At 36.2% G+C, this 23,476-nt stretch overlaps 1 protein-coding gene across 1 annotated transcript; it reads left to right on the top strand.

Annotated features, from left to right (window-relative positions):
- The first annotated feature begins 1,928 nt into the window (after positions 1–1,928).
- Positions 1,929–20,947, top strand: LOC132947186 (runt-related transcription factor 1-like). Its single transcript, XM_061017397.1, has 6 exons — positions 1,929–3,215; positions 6,895–7,355; positions 11,758–11,871; positions 16,129–16,266; positions 18,996–19,217; positions 19,962–20,947. Exons 2-6 carry the CDS (start codon positions 6,953–6,955, stop codon positions 20,564–20,566), a joined length of 1,482 nt encoding a protein of 493 aa, XP_060873380.1. The 5' UTR covers positions 1,929–3,215; positions 6,895–6,952; the 3' UTR covers positions 20,567–20,947.
- Positions 20,948–23,476: the final 2,529 nt, after the last annotated feature.

Below are 23,476 nucleotides of genomic sequence, written 5' to 3'. Positions count from 1 at the left end.
GACATAATATATAGTAGATTGTATCATTAGGAGAATAGTAAGTTAATGTATCCGTAGGCCTATGAATTAATAGACAGCGCATTCCACTCCACCCTGCCGTCAATGTTAGGGGATCATAATATAACATTATAACCATATACTGAGAGAGAAAGAACATAAAGTAGTGAAGGAGCACCGCATAAAGCCCGTATAAGGATCTATATACATTTTACTAATTTGTTTCTTTTCTCCCTCACTCTATATCGTACCCCCTCTCTAAGCGCTGGCCATTAGTTTATAGGTCTATGTTTGTACCTACTACTTTTGAAGAAAATACGAAATAGGTATCTGTTAAAATCAAAATTTAACTTGAAAGTAAGCAACATAATAAAATTACACGTCAACTTTTGTCACTTTCTATCGCAGAAGTGGTATCTACTCATATATATATATGGTCTTTGAGTGAGCTACTATGGATGGGTTTAAAAGCTGAAGTACGACAGTGGTGGATTTACGTCAAAAGTATAATATTTTGTTTCGATTATATCATCGTCATTAAGGTTTGAGACTTGTAGCACTGTGCATTGAACAAATGTATAGTATTATGCTTTATTGACTATAAGTTACTAAATTGAAAATTAAGATAAAATCATATGGTAAGAGATACAATAAAATAAAACATCAATTTGCATTGAGGCATATTACCGGAATATTATTCATCTATGGACAATATGAATCACTCGGAAGTGACGAGTTGGACACAGCGTCGAGCAGTCGATAAGCGGCGATTGTGGCATGGTGTGTGAGCGTTAATGTTGAACGGCCGTTCATATTTTTACATTTTAGTATTTTACCTTTGAGCTTTGATAAAGTACAGACATTTTTAATACAACGCTTGTCACTCACCTGAAATGTGAATATGGCATAAGTGCCTACATTATTGTATTCTACATTATTGAATAATTAGAGTTAAATAAAACTGTATAAAATTATTAAAAAAAAAAAATACAAAAACCCTACCTAAAGCATTATCTCAACTCTCTATCTCCAATACAAGTATTGCTTAACGGAGATAGATAAATTGCAGGTACTCCTATATTCAAATTTAATTATATTGTACGCCGTGTGTTTTCGATTCAATAAGGAAAAAAGTATGCAAAACCATGTTTTTAATATAAATCGTAATAGGTATCTTATTTTGAGATGCATAGTCAATTTATGTGACACATACGGACATTATTCTACCACCTACACGGCTACACAGCAAACAAATACACAAATGGTAAAAATCTTTAATGTCGAGACCATCATCACTCAATATAGCACACATTTGCAGTCGTTGTTTTTTTATAAACCTGTCGCCGTTGTGGCGCACGTTGAAATTTGAAATGGAGACGGTGTTATATTTTTTTTATAGAGTACAGCATTCGTCAAAGACGAGAATAGTTTCAAACGGCGAGTAAACCGAGAAAGAACAACGTAACGGATTGAACGCATGCATCCACGTGTCTCTTGAACCGAAACGTTCAAAGTATTTTTCCGGTAGCAGGCATTAACGCGCGCATCCGGGTAGTGGAGGTGGCGGTCATGGCAGCGTGAGGTCCGAGAAAAATGACCGAGGGTCGTTGGGGTCCGGAAATTTCATTAAAACAAAAAAAATACGAAGAGGGTGGTGGTGGAGGCGGTGGAGGTGGCGGAGGTGGTGGTGTTGGTGGTGGACGGTGGTGGACGATACGAAAATATCCCTTTGGCCGGCGCCTTTTAACGGAAAGGGTTAAAAATATACCCTCCGCTATGTAGCTCAGAACGCTGCTGCATGTTCGAGGAGGCGGGCACAAAGACAATGGCGTCGAGAGTATATACAATAATTAGACTGTACGCGACGCACACGCACGCCGACAGATAAGTCCACAGTGGATGGGCGGGCGGTTGTTGGTGCGGTGGCTGCGGTGCGGGACGACGGGAGTTCGCGTCGTCGTTAGTCTCGGCTGTTCCGGCGGCGGCGGTGCTGTGTACACGGCGCGGAGACGGACCGCCGCCGCCACGGGGATGGACTTTGGTTTCGATCTTGGTGCGGCGGCGGTGGCGGCTCGGCGCGCCGCCGGTGTGCGTCTTTGCGGCCGCGCACGCCAAAGGTGTAACCCTTGCACACACCCCCATCGACGGCGCCGCCACTACCCCGCCGTACAGCAGCAGTCGACCGCCACCGCCACCGCCGCCTTTCGCCCGTCCGAGTGAGTGCGTGCGTGTGCGGTGCCCATGTGGGCGCGTCCCGCCACGACCGACTCGCCGCGCCGCGCTCTCCGGGCGAAAACCCCCGAATATTGCGGTCAAACGCGCACGCACTCGGGTCGCGCGCTCCGCCGCGTCATATATACCGCGACGGCGACGCGTTTCGTATACCGGTTACCGGAGCTCCGGCGCCGCGCCGCCGCCGTTTAACCGCGCTCGCTCGCTCGCACACACAAACGAACATCCACACACATACACGCACACACACACATACACGTATAGTATACCGTAAATGCATATATAGTTGCGGTACCGCGTTTGTATAGTGCGCGCGGCGGCGTCGTTAGGTAGTGTAGTCGCGCCGGCGGTCGGGTTTATACCGTCTTCGTCGTCGACGATAATAATATAATCACAAAATTATTATTAATAAAATACGACGTCCGTTATAATGTTATAATATATTACGCACCGACGTTACAAAAAGCGGTCGTCTGCACGTGGCCTTTTTTTTCCGTTAATGATAATAATAAATACATATAATAATATTTTATTACCGTAATTACCGCCGTCCGATCGCAGTGCGTTTCGTAAATAACATATTAATATACACACGCGGGTACACGGAAACCACCACGACCGACGACGGACGAGCGATTCGCGAGCGCGGCGGTGTCGAGGGGACGCGGACGGAAGGAAGCAAAAAAAAAAAAGAGCGGGAAACGCGGTCGTAAAAGTATAATAAAAAAAAAAAAAAAAAACACTGCACTTCAACCGCGGTAGGTGCACCGCCGCCGCCGCCACCGCCACCGCTTCCGCTGCCGCCCGTCACTCGCCAGCGCTGTCGAAAGTTTGTTTGTATTTTTTTCGTATTTTTTTTTCGTCGACGGCGCGTCCGTGTTTTTTTCCCCTCCGCTACCCGCCGGCCGACCGACGGCCTTGAACTGTTCCGCGATCCACCGCCGCCACGTTTTTAAATCACCGTTGTTGCCGGCGACGTGACAAAGGTCAGTAATACAATACCTACGCATTATAACATCTGTGTCATTAATATTATTTTATACTGTCGTAGTCATGTATAATATTATTATCATGTGATTGGTATTAGCGCAGGAATTTCGACATTTCGTACTTGACGTATTATACCTATTAATGTAATGTGTGTGTTTTTAAGTTGAGTTTTTCCTGGACATTTTGACGACATTTTTTTTGTCTTAATTTTTTTTTTTTTACCAAAGCGTTGCATTTTAATCACGTTTTTTCCATTTGAACCCTACTATTTTGTAATTAGCTCGTCGTTAATACTTCGTTAATACCTATCTAAATCATGTGTTATTGGTATTCACGTACCTGTTTTAACTTAAATTTTCCCACATACTTGACATTATTAATAATCACCAAAATATTAAACTTAGTTTGGTAAAATGTATACGAAACGTTTTAATTTATTATACCCTATTGACATCTATGGCATAAACTACTGTAGGTACTATAAACCCTACAGGAATGAATATTGTGTACCATTAATTTTAATGAGAATACTGTTGTGACGTTATCAAAATAATAACTATAATAATTTAGGATTCACCTATTCCATTTTACAACTCTTTATTTTGTCATAATTTAATCATACACAGGATTACATGCATATTATTTCTGTGTGGCTGTGTTTAATTTTAAGTTCTAATAATTGAGCTATATAATCGTTTTAATCGTTTGACAATACCTACTCAATTCTACAATAATTAACTCAATACTTTTTAATAGGTAACTCCATTAAAATAGTATATAATTATCAAAGATTTTAATTAAACGCATACAATGATAATTAACAATTCACACAACTTAAATTGTTATTACTTATTATAAATTATAACAATACAGCTGCATTATTCGTATAGATATTATTATAGGTAGGTACCTACTTATAAGTTTTTATTTTTAGAGAAAATGTATTTGAATATTATTTTATAGACATTACTTATCACTTATCAGTTATAAATATCTTGTTACATAGTGAGTAATAATAAAAAATTAAAGTATTAACAACAAGTACCTAGGTACCTAATTATTAAAAACCAATAATTATACATTTACGTAGGTAACTCCAACTGGGTATTTTATGTTAGTTGTATCGTTCTGAAATTCTGTGTGTGTTCAATATTATTTTTAGTTTTTGCTATTATTACTAAATTTATTTACTCAATAACAAATATCATTTAACCATCGTCCATCAGTATTTAGGGGTTAGTGTTAATTTTACACTAAAGGACAGAGCTCAGAAAATATTAAATTGGTGTGAAGTTTTAAAAATTATTTTTCATTTATTAATTATTATATTATAGTATATTTAATAATAATATTGTTACTGTCATTAATTATAATTGAGGTACAATTATTATAACTTACATGTACATAAAAACCATTTAAATAAGTTCTTCACAGTTTAGTGTATTAGTTTAGTTAGTAATTATTGAGGTTAAATTTGATTGGTTTTAGTTGGTCTAAATATTATTTACCTATTAAATTTAAAAATATAATATATTGTAGCATATTATAATAAAAAAATTTATTTATTTTGCTGCAAAATATTTGAATTTTATATAGTATATATTATATAACGTACAAGTAATTAAAAGTCGGCTTCTACGCCAATTACATAGACGTTATATTATTATCTATTAGACATGCATTAAAAATAGTTACATACTTGCAGCATTGTGATGAAGTATCAACGGCGTAACTATTAGCACCATTTGTGTAACGCGATTTCGGAATTTCTGGGTAATATATTATTATACAGTGTCTTTATGTACGATATTGTAGATATTTTACCGAGGGTGTAAACACTTATTGCTTCTCCATTCAACCAGACTTAAACTTTAAAGCGGAAGTACGGTGATGTGACGTGTCTTTAAGTATTTCACACCGGTTATACACCTTCTATGTAGAACGTTTATCGCGTAAATTTAATTCTATATTCTCGTCAACCCCTTTGGTAGATTAAAGAGGATTCGAATTTGTAGGCATGGAGAAAAATGAATCTCGTTCAGTATAAAGCTCTCATTACTTAGATGTCACATTGCTGATTTATCATACCCAGTTTAAATGTCACTTATTAGTTATACCTAAACTATATAAAATGTAAATTGTATTATATACTTTGAATTCGAAATCTAATCCCATTTTTTTTTAGTTATGTGCATCTCTCGATAGTCGATACTACACTTTACTTTAAATGTTGATGCATGATTGATAAAATAATAAACTATCGATTCCCTATTCAACATTAATTCTAACAATATTACATAATATTATTATATAAAAAAATAATATAAATCTCGTTATGATAAAATAAATAGAGCATTCTTTATTCCATAAAAAGAATCACAAAAATAAACGAAATCAATTTTACTTTAAACTTTTACGAACAGTCTGTAGTTTACTATATAGGTACCTATACTAACTTATTGAATATCTCATAATATTATATAGATATAACTTATGCCTTATAAGGTATTGAAAAAATGTTTTTCTTTTAGTTATGGTGTTAAATAGTTTTTTAAAAATAATTATTCTCGATTATATTAGAAAAATTAAACATTAATAAATTATAGCTATAGCTGTACTCTATATCGTACCTGAATCGTTGAACTTGTGTGACCGTAATACCATTAATGCATACCATATTATTCTTATTTAAAGTGCGATAATAGGTATTATTATAAATATTGTTCGTTTGTCCCATTTTATATTATGATACTATTCCCATTGTAAATTCTTATATTTACCGTAGGAGCTACTGTGGAATATATTAGAAGATAGGTACAATATTTGATATGTAATTGTATATTGTACGGATTATATGCATCTCATCCCACTAGGTAGGTATACCTTAGTACCAAATACCAATTGTAAAAATAGTATTGATGATGAGAAAAGTTGATCAATGTACAAAATGGTGAACTGCAGTTTAAATTGTTTTATGTAAATACAAATATCACTATTAATTTTAATAGTTGCTTTTAAAATCAATGTTATACTTATGCTCAGATCGAAGTCAGAGGTATACGGACTCACGGAGATACGTATATATACCAGTGTATATTATTGATTTTAGGTATAAATCATTAAAAAAATTAACAATTATTTTGTCTTTTTCATAATATTCAAATTTGAATTCATTTTGAGTCATTATTAATGTCCGAGCTCTGATTAGAACGTAACAATATAAAATGCCGTTCGATAGACTACCCATACAGCCATACAAACTAGGAAACAAACACATCAATATATAAATATATAGTTTCAGGTAAATTTAATCATTATAATTTTGTTTAGGTAATTTATTTTCTGGAGCGGAATGGTTTTCAAAAATATATTTAAATTTTAAAATACACTACCTACCTATTGTGCTTTGCACTTAGATTTTATAATACAAACATTCAACACGGCTGGTTTCTTACAGTATATTTATCTATAACATGCAAGTTGATTACAATATAATATGTGTTGTAGGGTGCAGGTAGATTTTGTATCCTTGGTCCTTGGTCCTTTATCCTTATAAAATGTTTTGTCATCAGATATTGTCACGCTGTCGTTTACAAATCACCTATATAATATTATATTATAGATATTTTAATATTTTAAAGACGTAATAACATATCGTATCACGTGATCTTTCAGAACCCGGTCCGTTACGTATTTACCGAGCGCGACGACCGCGGAAGTCTACCGCGGCAGGATGGTGGTGAAGGGCGCCCAGATGACGGGCGGCGTGGGAGGCGTCGCCGCGACCGGTTCCGGAGCCGACGACGGCCTGTCGGACGCGTACGCCAAGATGACCGCCGACATACTGGCCGAACGGTCGCTGGGCGACTTCCTGTCCGAACACCCCGGCGAACTGGTGCGCACCGGCAGCCCGTTCCTGGTGTGCACCATACTCCCCACGCACTGGCGGTCCAACAAGACACTTCCGGTAGCGTTCAAAGTGGTGGCGCTAGGCGAGGTTCCGGACGGCACGGCCGTCACCATACGCGCGGGCAACGACGAGAACTTTTGCGCGGAGCTGCGCAACTGCACCGCCCTGATGAAGAACCAGGTGGCCAAGTTCAACGATTTGCGGTTCGTGGGCAGGAGCGGAAGAGGTAAGCGTAATATCATGATGATATATTTTTCCTATATAACATTGAGTATACACTTCAATATACCTACTCAATTGTAATCTGTACTGTACAACACCAAGGGCGAATCTAGAATCTGTGTATAGAGCGAGCACTTAAATTAAAAACATCTTTACGACGATGATTTTTAATAATTGATGAACATTTTTATATTATTTTTTTGTGAACGGGGGGAGGGACACTTGCCCCCGGTGCTCTTCGCTAGATCCAGCCTTTTACAACACAGACTAAAGGTACATTCACAGCAGCCCACCGTGATTTCTTGATACAGGGCTTTGATTAGTTGAAACACGTGGCTTACCGCGGGTTAATCGTAATTTTTTTTTATAGTTTACCTTTACCGTTTATACCTATACCGAGTAGTTGAGTTCAATCCTATTAGAACTGTGCGTTCACAGCACTATTATCACTTATGACGTTTCACAGTGACCGTCATACGACGGGGTGATCCCGTTTTGACCGATTTAACTAAACCATGACCGGCTTGTAGTACATTTGGTGACCGGTCGTTCGGACAATATTTTACCGATTATTTATTATTTTAATACATTTATTTGTTTGAAATTGTATTTCCAACTGTATTCTTAACATAATCTAAATAAGTAATTAATCTTTATTAATTCATCTTTGGATTCCTATTTCCTACCATAAATGTTGTAACACGTATTATAAAATATTATAATTCATAATTATCATAATTTTTGAATCTTAGTTTATTCAGTGCTATTCTAGATGTGTTTGTAACCTATGATAAGCTGTGCAGCTGTTTTATAATGATTTATTTTTTTCAAGAATTCATTCAAAACGTATTCCACTAGGTAACTTAAGTCGATATAACATGATACTTACATAATCGATTTGCCCAAAACATTCTATCCACTATAAGACAACTCTGTAAAGGCGGCGCAAACCTTGGCGTGATTATCATCTCACACATAAAAGTTCAACTTGTTTCCGGCGCATTGTCAGCATTAGGCCATTGGATTCCTAGGTAAATCTAAAAAATGGACAGGGGACTCCAAATTCGTTTGAATATGGAAACAAAGGGGTGTAAAAAATTCTCAAATCGATTTCATTATGTCTTTTGCACTGCTTTTTATTAAAACGTGAACACGAATTTAAATACAACAAACACAGAAATTATATAATCACAATCATAAATTACATCACTTTTAAACTTACAAATACTTTTTTCTACATCGTGGACCGTCTTTTGGTAGCCACTGATCTATAGAGAATCACACGCTGTTTCCTTAAGGATCCTATTAGATATTTCCAACACTTGAAAGGAACGTCCGGAACATGGATATTTCGAATAGTAGGACTTCTCTTGGATTTCTGTTGACATTGCCTTTTACTTGCCAGTGAATGTGTTTGTGCTGATACGGAATGTATATATGCGGTAGTCAATATGTGTAATTTTTTTTGGTTTACATTTTTCATCCGTCGTCCACTTATCCTTTTCGAAATAAAACGTACTTATTTATAGCTGTCAGAACAGTTTTAACTTTGAACAGGTATTATAAATACAATGGCCTTTCTATTCTACACTAAGCAACACTATAAAAGCATAATTTACGTTCCTATATAATTATATTTATATGATAAATATATACATATTTTTGGTATATAAATAATATAATAGTAGGTATCAGACTTAAAAAAAATATATAAACTATAATAAAAAAACTAAGATTATTCACAAAAGTCAAGTATAGAATTTAGCATTCCAAACTTAAATCTATATAGAAAAAAGTTTAAGCATATAGTTAAGAATAAATGAGACATAATATAGTAGAAAACAACCTTATTTTAAAATATAACAAAATAATCAACGACCACCACTTCATTTCTTTGAAGTATTTTTACGATTGAGTCTTTCAAATTTCACAATGTTTATAATTGATCAAACGCACTGAGGTCATAATATCATTAAACATAAATAGACTTTTTACATGCCTATTCGTTTGAATTATGGTCCTGAAAATTACTTTCATGTAAGGATGGCATGCTTTGCCACATTTTTAATCCAAATTTATAACAGAACTTCACCAATCATATGCAATCGTCAATAATATAATTATTTTATGGAATTTCGAGTACCTATTTCTATAATATAAAATATGTCATGGGTTCATGGCTCATATGGTACTGAATAAGTATTTTCAACAATGTATTACAATAATTACACCGTACAAAACAATATTTATTTTGTTGAAAGTTCTTGTACCTATTATATATTTCTTGCGCCGCTGTTGTCTGTTAGTGCCGTTTTATACGAATATAAAAAAAAAATTTCACGCAGCTAAAGCCGGACTTTGCGGTTTACGAGGTTTCAGAAATGGAGGGATAGCATATTAAACGAAAGAGATGAAACCGCAATATTTGAATTGACAATTAATGTTTGCCATGTGCGTCGAGCCGTGTTAGAAATATAAAAAAAAGATATGACTTTTCACCAACGGTGACAAACACGACCGCGCCAACGGACAATTAGTGTCGCCGTCAATTAAAACGTAATAATAAAATAAACCGTAAACAAAAAAAAAAAACCAGAGCGGTAACGCGATTTACGAACGTTTGTATTGCACGGCCGCGGGTTGTCGCCGACACGACTTTCCGCTCAATTATAATAATTACGAGCGAGCACGAACCACCGCCGCCGCGAGTAATGTGTACACACGTATAATACACATATATATAAATTGTATGTACATTGTACGACTGCAGTTATTATCGCATAAACGTCGCGTTTTTCCGACGCGATTTATCATTTCCCCCTCGTTATGTTTTTCCGACAAATTAACGCGATGACGATGACCGCCTATCTCGGTGCGGTATTTTTATATTTTCCAGTACGAGTGACATATTATATTATTATGTGCGCGTTGTAAATATAGGCACTCGTGCGGTGGAAAAAATGTATAGAGAGAAAATAATGTAAATAACACACGCCGCGGCCGGCCCGTCATCTGTCCCTGTCCGTTATAAGCGTACCTACACACAAGCGTATAATACGTATAAAACGTACTTTAATGTACGTCTGTGTGTGTGTGTGTGTGTGTGTGCGTGCGTGCGTGCGCGCGTGTATAAATGGGGTGGACGTCAGGTCAATCCGCCGCGATTTCCCTTCATCGGGACACGGCCGTTTTCTCGTTGTATATACCCTTTATCTGCACGTTTACACGGGGTGGCGGTCCCTTTTTGATAATTATAATCGTATATATAATATATAGGGTGGGTAGTTTTGCCGTTTTACTGTGTTAAGCTGTTATGATTATGAGAGAACGGGAAAACACGTCGGCGCACCCTGTATATGAGTATATGTGCTGTACGTGGCAGTCTTACAGCACGAAACAAGAAGCTTGTCCGGTGAAGACAAAACCGTCACTGCAATGTAGTAAAACAAAAGTTTTCGCGCCGATTCATTATATGCCTATATACTATATAGCTATGTACTATAATATATGTATATTTATATTGTAGTCCCCACACAAATAAAATTATAATTTTTTGAAATGTGGACTTGAATCTCCAGGGCTGGTGGTATTGACGTAGGTGTACAGTACAGGTTAGGTTTAGTTGGATATATTTACAATATTTTTATACGGTTTACCTACTAGTATTCGCAAATACCGTAAATACCACTGGTTTACTGAGAATAACGCCATGTAGCTCTCTCAATTGAAAACATTTTAAAATGTCATCATTTATCTATAATGTACGGAGTTTATTATATTGTATTACGATCGGAATTAACTATAAATCCGAATTTATAGTTAAGGGAGATTACAGGGGAACCTATTTAAGTATTTTTTTTTTAAATTTCATTCGTACCTATATATATATTATTTTAAGTAGCATGTTACTAAATATTTTTCTTCTGAAAGGAATTAATTGAAGAATTATAGACATATCACATCTAGTAAAAAAAAGTTGTACCCTGCTTAAAAATATATCTATGTTTAAAAAAAAAAATTTTTTTGTTTCTACATAATATGAAAAGTAATCTATATAATATATTATATTATAAATATTATTATACATATATTATACATTAGAAATATTATATAAAGTTTAAGGTATTACTTTAAAAATTATAATGTTATATAATATTATGTATTTACTGTAAAATTTAATACTCGGCAGTATAATACAATTTTGTGCAAAATATGTTTTACATGGTTAAAATAATTGTGTGTGTTAATTTAAAATGTAACAGAATACTATTAAAATAACATGGAATGCAAAATAGTATGTCGGGTGGTGTACTTTTTTTATTCAATGATTTGTCAATATTGTCAAGACGTTTGAAATTATTTTTGGCGCGATTATTGTTATAATATTAGTTTTGTTTACGTTACAGGCAAAAGTTTTACGCTGACCATAACTGTGAGCTGTTCGCCCCCGCAAGTTACCACTTACAATAAAGCCATCAAAGTCACTGTGGATGGACCCAGAGAACCACGTTCCAAAACACGTAAGTAAATAAGTACTACCGTGCATTTTGTCCCCAGGTCTTATAGAAGTGATATTTATTATTTTCATTTAATTTGGCGTGTGTCATTATTTTATTATAAGCCAATATGGGGTATTTGTAATTCGACTATATAGATATTGTATAATTACTTTATTATTGACTATAGTAATTTCAATATTTTTTTAAAATCTGAAAGTTTAAAAATCATAATAATAGAGAACATACTACATAATATGACTACAACAGAAATAAGAAAGTTTCTAATTTTTATGTAAAAAATATTATTTAGAAATAGAAAAAATTGTTTTTGCATATTTTGGGTAAATAAAATGCATATTTAACATATTATTTGAATCGGTCGATCGAACCGATGACCCGAAAATGAATGTATTTGTATTTTAAAAACGTATGTAATTTTGTATTAGTTATTATAATATAGTTCGTTTTAGTTTCGTACTCCATACAATACATAAATAATAGGCACCGTGTTGATGACGTCGTTCTGTACCTACGTAATAATTTAAGATTCGGTCAATGCAATGTCATAATAATATTATATTGTCTAAGCGCCCTTTCATATCTGAGCGATAATATCTCTAATAAATAACTACATGGTACCTATCGTATAATATTCACGTCCATTCGCAATTTACGTCACAATAATAACGATAACGAAAATAATAAATAAAAGAACATACTAATAGTAATAATAATAATAATAATACGCTTTCGCGGGTGTCTTTGTGCCCGTTCCCAAACAAACGATGCGACCGGAATGCGTTTCGGGCGTTTTTGAGGTCGAACTTGTGTTTTTTTACGAGGGGTGCAGCCGCCGTCGTCTTTACGACGGCCGGTCCCTTTGGCCCGCGTCCCGCCGCCAACAATACAACATACTGCGCGCATGATGAAAGGCATTTTCGACGTGGTTTGTTTATACGCGCGCGGTCTCTTTAAACGACACGCCGGTGTTTAAAAAAGAAACGCTGAAATAAAATGAAATCCGGTTTACGAATGTGTAGATATAATATAATCTATACCATATTATTATTATTATTATTATTATTATTACTATATTATATTTATGTGTTATGGGTGTCGGCGGCGGCGTCCTCTCTGTCGGCGTTCGGACGGTATAAAAAACACTTTGCGCTCGCATATTATATATATAGTGCACCATAAAAGCCGGCGTCTCGTCCGGCCCGCGGCCGCGAGAGATTTGAGAGAACAGTATATAATATTACTATACATATATATATATATATATGGGTACTATATGTGTATATAAGACCGCGTATGTACACTGTACAGTGATGTATATAGGTACGTATGTGCAGTATAAACCCAAACGATCCGGACAAATCACGAGCCTGTGAACTTTAGACGTTCGCGCCGCGTTTAATGACTTTGGAAACTGATCGCCTTGACGATTCGCCATCATTTATTATACCGTGGAGGGAGGGGGGGGAGGTGGACGGCGGCGGGGAGCGTGTCGCGCGAGGCGGCGGGCAGGACAGCGTGTGGGATAACCACACACGTGCCCGGCCGCTGCAGCTGTTGTACAGGTCCCCATTAATTGCCGTTTCCACTTTAGACGCTCGTGAGTGATGTAGAGAACGCCTAGACCCATATATATATATATATATAACACGGTTTCAACTTTTTCCAAAGGCATTATCCCGGAAAATCGAATCAGAAAACTCGAGGATAAGAACATATTATTATTATTTTGTCCGACGCCATGCCACCGTTTTTGCTCAATGCTTCGGCACCCTACTAACACACGGTACAAGTTTTTTCATAGAATCATGACAAAAATTAAAATTATTTAAACTTTAAATATTAATTTTATATGGATGATTGATGATAAATTATTGTTACTCTCTAAAATACAACATGATTTGATTTTCACACCACTCGCACACCATTACAAGTGAGAATGCATTAATAAAAAAAAATGCATCTATTACCTCAAATGTCTTAGAAGTATAATATACATCCAAGATAATATTTAACAGTAGTGACAATCCAAAACGAACTATTGGTTTTTTTTAGCGAAATTGAGTTACACATCAAATTATTATATAAACATAACGGGAAACCGATTGGTGTCACAAAATAAATGAAAGAATGGTTATTTTTATATTAATCATTTATAACAAAAATACTAGTTAGACCAAATCTTATCATTTCCAATAAATTAATCTTTGTGAATTAAAGAATTTAAACATAACCAAAACGTACTATTTTCCGTGTCGAGCCATGATTTTATTGATAATTTATTATTGCCAATGTTTTTTCCAAAAGGTACTATTTCCATGTTCTAGCAAAACGCAATATTTAATGTACTGCCAATACGTTTAAATTAAGCCAAAACGTACTGTTTCCAAATTGTTTATTTGTAAATGCTTACTATTTTATTTAAGTAAACATTATTTATTTAATTCTATTTTAAAGCGATAGGAAAATTACCTACAGTTAAAAATAGATAATTTAATAATTATTACTAACAAACAATTTTTCCAACTTAAATATTTATAATAGAAAATTTTACGTAAATATGGATACACTAGTATTTCTAGTATCTTCAAATATTTTAATGAATTTATTTATTATTGATTATTTAATTGTATAATATTCTAGACTTTCAAAACACAAAATCGCCCATACTGAGAAAAATGAAAAACACCAATAGTTATATAGTTTTAGGTTATCGACACTGATATAATAGTATGTACTTCTTCATTATTTTAGATTTATGATTTTCCTGTTTTAGTACTACCAAAATAATGACAAATTTTTATCAAGGTTTGATTTTTTGTTTACAAGACTTATGATTCATAGAATTAGGACAGAAATTAACTATATTATAAATAAATATAGTAGTAGCTAACAAAACGTTTATGTTTACAGTTTTTACTGACGCAACAATTGTCATTTTTTTAGACACTGTGGTGAAAAAAATATAATCAGTAATCAATAACCATTAATTATAGACATCAGATATAATGTTAAAAGTATTATTATTATTTTCAAATTTTTATTTTGTCTATGTATTTTTGATAATATCTTAATATGCGTCTTCATTATTTTCCTCTATAAACATAATAAAATTTATTTTGCTTACTTTTGACCACCCAAAGTACCAATTAGATCAAATTTGATACCAGAACCATCCTTAATTTTAAAGATTGATTGAAGCAAATTGTTTTCTCCGAAACATAAACACACGCCCGAAAACATAACCTATACAATGTTTACTGTTTAGTATACATAATTACCTAATATTTAATTTTCAATTAGTAATATAATATTTTGTGGTTTAAAATGTTAAGTAGGTAAGTGAGTAAGTCCAGATAGGAGAAAATGAATATAGGTTCCTACCTATATTAGGACCAGATTATATAAATGTTGTGGCGTAATCCTAAACCATGCGGTCACTGACTCGTTCTCTGATAAAATCCTTCTAGGTGACTGCCGGTCACGTATATTTATTTTATCTTCGTGACGCGTCTTCTTTGGCCATTGTATATTTTCAATATTTTCTAAACGGCAAAAATGTTTATTACGTGTACAACGCACAGTGGAATATTTTAAAAGAATAAATAACTCATGCCATATCATAATATCATATTATAATAATTGGATGATAAGATAAGATGATTACGATTTATTATTTCAAACATGAGTTTTAGGAAATTTGGAAATAATACGCTTATATTTTAATATTGCGAAATATAATAATTCTATATACACAAAGCACGGTGTAATTTAATTTTAAAAAACATAAACTTTAGTACAAATATATATTTATACGAGATTTTGATACAGTACATCTTTATAAATCTGCTACACTTATAAATACAAGAAAAGAATATTAACAATAGCTACAATAGATGCTTTACTCACCAATTACAAGCGTATTATTATCCATATCTTTTGTTTGCCGCGTAAACGATGACTTTAAGCTGTTTGATAATTTAATTAATAATAATACAAAGAAAAGTAAAACTATAATTATAAATTATTACTGGTTGCCTTTGATGGTGCTTTTAACGCATGAATAAACTGAAGTCAAGCCAAATCATATGCTCGAAATCATGGTATTATAATATAATAATAACTAATAACTTAAAATATTATTAAATTACGCTCTTACGAATCCGATGTCTGTTATATAAAGCAATAACCATAAAACTCCAATATCTTGTACCATATAATAAAAATTAATTTAATTTAAACAATTTTTTTTATTTTTAGGGCAGCAGCAACAGTTCCACGCCTTTGCTTTTGGCCAAAGACCGTTCTTATCGACGCACTTCGCTAATCCATTAGATCCACTGCACAGGACTGCCGATCCACTTGCTTTCCGCATGCCAGCCATGGCAAATTGTCAAAGTGAGTTCGTACACGTAATACTATAATCACTATGACACGAATTATGCCATAATAACGGTAATCCGTGTTTTTTTATTTTTGGGGGAGTTTATTTAAAACCATCTAACTAATAACTGCAGGTACAACAGGGGTGGTGTACTGGTGTGTATCTGTGCACGAGGGTCGATTCCCATGGGTATATAATGTTCCTTTGAAACGATAACAAACGACTACAAAATAAAGTAATATCATATTACGCGTGGATGTATCTTCCCGATCTTGTTTAAGTATCATCGCATTAGGTTTAAATAATATCGGCTTCGATGACATAAACCCCCCCCCAGTGTACCTAATGAAAGCGTAGTAATAATAAAACGCGTATATTATACTGCAGTTCATAAAATGTATTGCAGCCCTATAAGTTATAACACGGTATTTACGAGGTTTAAAGATAGTGGTTTCCTATCATTTTAAGACGGGTAACATCTGCTATTGTTTTGAACAATGCATTATAATTACAGTTAATTTCCCTATTTTGTTTTTATGATTTTCATTATATTGTTGTTTGTTGCTGTCATGCACTGCAGCGAGTTGTTGTAATAAAGGTTTAGATAAAAAAAATAAAATAATTTCACCAACATATTCTTTCAGTTGCGTTTACATAAATCAATACGGTTGTAATATTGGTTGTGTGAAAAAACGAAATACTTTCAAGACGAAAAAATGTGTTTTCTCCGAAGTCATGTGTTCGAAGTCCCTCTATATAACTCGGTTATCTGGAATGTGTTTTTTTTTTGTATTATGTTCAAACGCATGTGTTAGTCGTAAATCGTACCACTAGTTCATTACCACGCGCGATGTCGAAATGCGTTCGATAAACCGTGTATACCAAACTAGGTACCATGTTGTATCAATACTAGTTGTGACTCACGAGGAGTAAAGAATAAGACTTAGAAAATATTATGTCACCTATTGGCTTTATACATAATATAGATTCTATATATATACATAAAATAACTTGTCCTAAACATTGATGATTTATCTATATTTTATTTATTTTATCTAATTTATTATCTATATGGTACTGACTTTGACTGACTGATTGATTCATCATCACCTAGCTGGAACCGCCGAAACTATGAGTATGAAATTTGGCCAGTAGTTTAGTTTTATGACCCACTAAGAAAGAAAATTCCGAAAACTCGCATTTTAAAGAGGTCTCCAAACAAATAGATTTTGAGATTCACAGAAGTAATTGAAATTGTTTTTATTTATAAATGGTTTACAGTTGGTTGTATATTATAATAATAGTAATAGTAGAAATTAATATTTTTTTTTGTACATAAATGGTTGCCATTGGTTTACTCGACAGATGAGGTAAAATCATGCAACAAAAATTTGTTTACATGGCCTCCAATTAAAGAAACAATCTATTTAAACCAAATGTATGTTTGTAGCTTATATATTATACTCAAAAACTACTCGATTGATTTTGATGAAAATCTCAGAGATTGTGTTTAGAGATATCAGAAAATGTTTTGAAAATAGTTTAAACTACCTTAAAAAATATACCAAATCCAATCGGCAACTTGCGGTTGCCCGTCTAGGTCGAATTATTTCACAAAGCTAGGTACGCTGATGCCGATTTCTACCCGTGGGCTGAGGTACACTCAAACCGAGATACACCAGCTGTATAATATAGTTTACATACCATATAGGATTTTCTGAAAAAAAAAACTGCACACGAGTGAAGCTGGGTTAGTCAGCTATAAGTATATGATACATCGGTAAAACGGTGTCGTAGTTGCAATTTATTCCTACACCGCATAAATGACAACAATGACATACCGATGGACAAACGATAATATTATTATAACATTGCGTGTAATACATTTATAATATATTGTAACAGTGTCATGAAAAGTATGAAAAACATATTATTACTTACTACATTTCGGTCGTTTAACTAACGCGGAACGGACGGTAAATGATGATGACCATAATAATTATTATTATATCGCAGCATTTGCTCAAATGGCTATGCCGAGGCGATTCGCCACCACAGGGCGTATGTTGTAGTATATTTATCATTATATTTCGCCCGGGTGGCGGCCAACGTGCGGTCGGGTATATTCTATTATATGTATATCAATATTATATCTTTCGTTTATACGCACTCGATATCATCAATTCACGAGCACAATCCATTCGGTCTCGAGTCCGCGGTTAATGATCACGAAACGGATTTGGACATCCTGTAGGTCGGTGTATCACGGTGTTGGGTAACGATTTTAGCACCGTCCCGGACAACCGTACGCATTCATATTAATATTATATTATTATTGTACTGCGGCAATAATCTCGTTTCTCAGACCATTCATCATCTCGCGCGCGCGACTCGACTGCGTACGATTGCGGCGGGGAATGGGGACGGCGATTGTGTGGTCGTGGTGCGGTGAGGGGGAGGGCGAGGATTTGTGTGCGTGTGTGGCAGAGGCGTGGCACAACACTTATTGCGACGATGATCGATAGTTTAACAATAACGATCCATATGCCTAAGCATACTTAGTATCAGTATGTACGTATAATATAATAATATACAGTAGGTAATGATGGTAATGATATAGTTTTGAAAATATGAAGCGTGCGTATATTATATTATAGTATTTATATATTTCAATACTTTAATCAATATTAATATTATGACCACAACACAATAAATGTTACATCGATGTTGCGGTTGTTGACAGACATGGGCCAGTTCGCGCCCCATCACTCGTGGGGATACTCTCATTCAACAGCGTACTCGACGTGGCCGGGCGGGGGCGGATGCACGAACTTCACGCCGCCCGCGCTCGCCACCGGATTCACCGGCTCCGTCGCCGCGTCCGAACTTCACACCTCCCTGTCGGCCGGACACCAACACGACTTGTTCACGACGTGCACGGTCAACGCGCAGACGACGGCCGCCGGTAAGTGTCTAATAATATCGTTCTAACATGTACGAACCGGTTCCAAATACCTACACGGTAGATACGTTACCGGCCCGGTTCTCTTAATTTGAATTCTGCGATTTTTTTACGGTCCTAATATTACTTTATGACTCGCAAGTGAATTCACATCGAAGTTCACCACATCTCGTGCGTGCAAGCTGCAGTAGGGTAAGACGGTAATGTGAAAACGTTGTTTGAATCTCCGACAAATCATTCAGATAACGTCCCTTAAAGATTTAATTTCTCCCAACACATCTTTATACCTATCAAAATTTCAGACAAGCGTGTGGTGATTCCGTTTTCGTTTACTCGCGTGCATGCACAATAATAAGTTGGTACGGGGTTGATTGTCTATTGTAACCCCTATTCGAATACAATATTGAACCTACTAAAGATCAATATGGTGGCAATGGCGGACTGAATGAAATATTAATTTGAGATAGTCAAGTAAACTTCAAGATTATTAAGTTAATATAGATATCAAAAAAATAAATACACCTCTTAATAAGTATACAATTAATATGGGGAGAAATGTTGGATTAATTAGTTTAATAAAAAATATATAATTTTATAAATGTTGATTTAATTGCCACCTGGATCACATATTATGATAACTGTGCAACTTGAACTATCGCATATTCTTTAAACAATATGAATATAGTAATAATAATAATCAAACTAAGAGCGCGTCGCGTATTATTTGTTTTTGTTTCCTGTACAAAGTGATGCCACCGTTTGCGGACACGACCGTGCCGACCGCCAACGGACCGGGCGACCTAGAGCACCAGCTGCTACTGTCATCGTCGACGTCCAACTGTCACCAGCAACACGACCGGACCGGGTTCCCGACGGTCAGGGGTTACCACCAGCAGCAGTCGACCGTTAACGACCAGTCGATGCCCCCGCCGGCGCCGGACCTGCACCCGACAACTTCGTCGGGTCCCAGGTCGACCGACTCGTCGGCACCCGACTCGCCTACCGGGCCCGGTGGGTCCACGGACGACATGATGGCCATCGGCCACGCGCACGGTTACGATCAGCTGGGCGGTGGCGGTGGAGGTTACCACGGCGGCGGTCACCCGACGACGGGCATGCAGTTACCGGCGTCGTTGCAACTCTACTCGCAGCTGTACCACGCGTCCGCGGCCGGTAACATGACCAGACACCATCACCACCACCATCACTACCACCAACCCGGTGACGACGAAGGCGGTGGCGTTGGCGTCGGCGTCGACGACGATCATTTGCAAGTCAGCGGCGCCGCCCAGAGGCCCACCCAACAGGCCGTGGCCGCGACCGACCACGGGGCCGTCTGGAGACCTTATTGAGTGGGTAAAGATGACATGACACGACGGCCGTCCGCGGATCTGCCTAGCCTATATAATATGTATGCCTTCCTACACTATTATTTTTATTACGATGTGTTTTAATATTATATTATTATGATATCAGACGAAACTATTTAGATTAAAAATAACTAAAATAACTCGTAATATTATAATATAATAATTATTGTATACGACTAAGACTATTCCTAGATCAATAGATCATTAATTCTATTATTATTATTACTATTAAACCTCCTACCTATAATATATTATGATATAGGCATATATTATAATACGATGTATATAAATAACCTTGTGATTCACGTAATTTAATAATATATGTATATTATAATGTAATGATATACGATGTGCAATATTAAACGATATTCTATTAATATATTTTACGATCTTCTCGATACACACAACTGCATAACAATATGACTACAACGATAGACAAGTCCCTGTATTATACATTATTGTCATGATATATATAATATTTTTGACGGCGGTCTCGCGTTTCGTTTTTCGTCAGGCCACGATAGACGGTTGGTCGGAAATCTCTCGGCAGAATGTTATAATGTTATGCGACGACGGCGGCGAGCGAGAAACGGAAGACGTAAAGGGGCAGACGGAGGCAGACGCTGCGCAGTGTGTATATATAATAATAATAATAATAATAATAATAATATAGTTCTCGCATATCGAAAACCGCCGAGCGGCGCGCAAATGAACTTTTGGCCGCCGTAATAAGACGGGCCCGTGGGCGGGCGGAGACGGGTTGTACGTACACGGACCCGCGTGTAGATTCCACAGTCATGTATTATTCATTACGGTGGGCCGCCACACGCGCGCCGCGCCGCACATATTGTATAATATTATACGCGAGAAGATTCTTCCGCCGCCGCGGGTTGTAAGTAACCTACAGCTCCGAGCCGCCGGGGAATATAATGTTATAACTATACACGGACACGGGGAGTTATGACGAGCGGAATTCATTATCTTACTTGCGGCGAGGCGGGCGCGGGCAAAGGAATTCATAACTCCCGCGACTTTCCCCGCGAGACCAATTGGCGGCGCGGCGCGTACACGTACGCGCGGCGAGCCCGCCGACGGTGTATTATACGCGTAGTATTGTTATTATTATTATATATACGTACACGTAATAATAATATTAAGCGCGATGCCCTTTTGTTTTAATTCGAAAGTCTCATCTCGTATTCACCAGCCGCCGCCGCCGCCGCCCGGAAGCCGTTAATTATAATATCCCTCGCTCGACCAGAACGCGCGCGCATTCTATCCCGAATTATAGTCGGGGACTACCCGAGCGATATGCATGATAACATTTAGGGCCCGGTCGCAAATGCCCTAAAGACGAATATCGTGAAAACGTATTGAAAAATAACCACCAGAATCAATTTCCGACGCAATGTAATGACCCACTTAAGAAACTATATACCGAAGATTTTTGACGTCGGTTGCGAGAGTATAAAACGATGGGTTTAACCTTCGGCGATTTCGACATTTCTTTATCTTAACTAAACTATAAATAATACAACAACACGATTTCGAATTTAGGTATACGCTTAATAAGAATACTCGAAATAAATGCGATCTCGATGTAACATTTAAAGCGAATATTTCAAGAAAACAATTTCACACCGAAAGCATTTGTACCTATATTATGATGTGTTAATAATACGCACTAAAAGTTGAAATTGCTACGTTTTTTACGCGTCATGCGAGGAGGTTATAATATGAACATAAGATGTAACCGAAAGTCTATGTCTTGTATAAGTACCGATTTCAGTGTCTGGTCGTGCAAGGGATAGCAGCCCAGATGCCCAGTACTTTTTGTGATTTTACCTCCTGGCACTATGAGGTTTCCCATTTTACTACCTGCTGGACGGAAAAAGGTCGCTTTCCAACGCTTTAACCGTCATCAAAAACTAAACTTTCGGTGCAGGCGTGACAAAAAATGCATTTCTTAGATCTTGAAAAGTATAGTTTATTGTATTTTTTTTTTTATTTTTTTTATTGAGCTTAAACCCGGAAATTATGGCCATCAGCTGTTTTTTGTTGTTTGTAGGGAGGAACGGTTGAAGAACCTGTGTTTTTAGGCTAGGCAGAATTTAAAATTGGGCACCTGTAGGTTTCCGCCATGTCCGGTCGAGGGATGGCGGCCTTACTCTTCAGACAGTTGACTGTCCAGAAAGAGAGGAGCAGTACGTAGTCGAGATTCGAACCGACGCTGTAGTCCGCTCGGCCACTCTGTTTCGTGTTTTTTTTTAAATAGTAGGTACATTTAAGAAGATTTACATAAAAGAAGGTATTATGAAGAAAAACTAAAATACAAATATTATTAACAGGCCTCGCCTCTTTTTAATTATCCGACGAAATGGGAATAACGGCCGAAGAACTATATTACATAGGTAGGTGTGTATCATAATATATATATAATTTCCGTGTGTCCACGAGAACTGTATAATATTAAATTACCCATATTATTCAGAGTACATGTGGTATCACAGTCTATGTATCAGTCTATACATATTTTTGAATTCTGTTTGCGGGGTATTAAACTAGACTAAATTGGATCATCAATCTTCCGCAGACATAATTCTAAAATATGTATAGGGTACTAATAGTAATGTAGGTAACTGAGTTGTGTAGTGTACCCAGGTACACACGTTTGCCATTATTTGGGCACTATTCCAATATGATGGGCTTTACTACTTCGTTAAATTTTGTACAATTATTGTTTACGTTCAACAGCTCGTGAAAAAGCCTAGTTTCGGTCGGAGACACTTTTAATGGATTAAAAACACGACACTAACGTGCAAAAATCACTTAACCCGTGTGCAGGTACAGTTGTCGCTCGCCCGCGTATACAACCGCCGTCAAACCGACACG

Source organism: Metopolophium dirhodum, chromosome 6 (assembly GCF_019925205.1).
Source record: "Metopolophium dirhodum isolate CAU chromosome 6, ASM1992520v1, whole genome shotgun sequence".
Classification (NCBI taxonomy): Eukaryota; Metazoa; Arthropoda; class Insecta; order Hemiptera; family Aphididae; genus Metopolophium; species Metopolophium dirhodum.
This window is presented reverse-complemented; position numbering and strand designations above follow the sequence as displayed.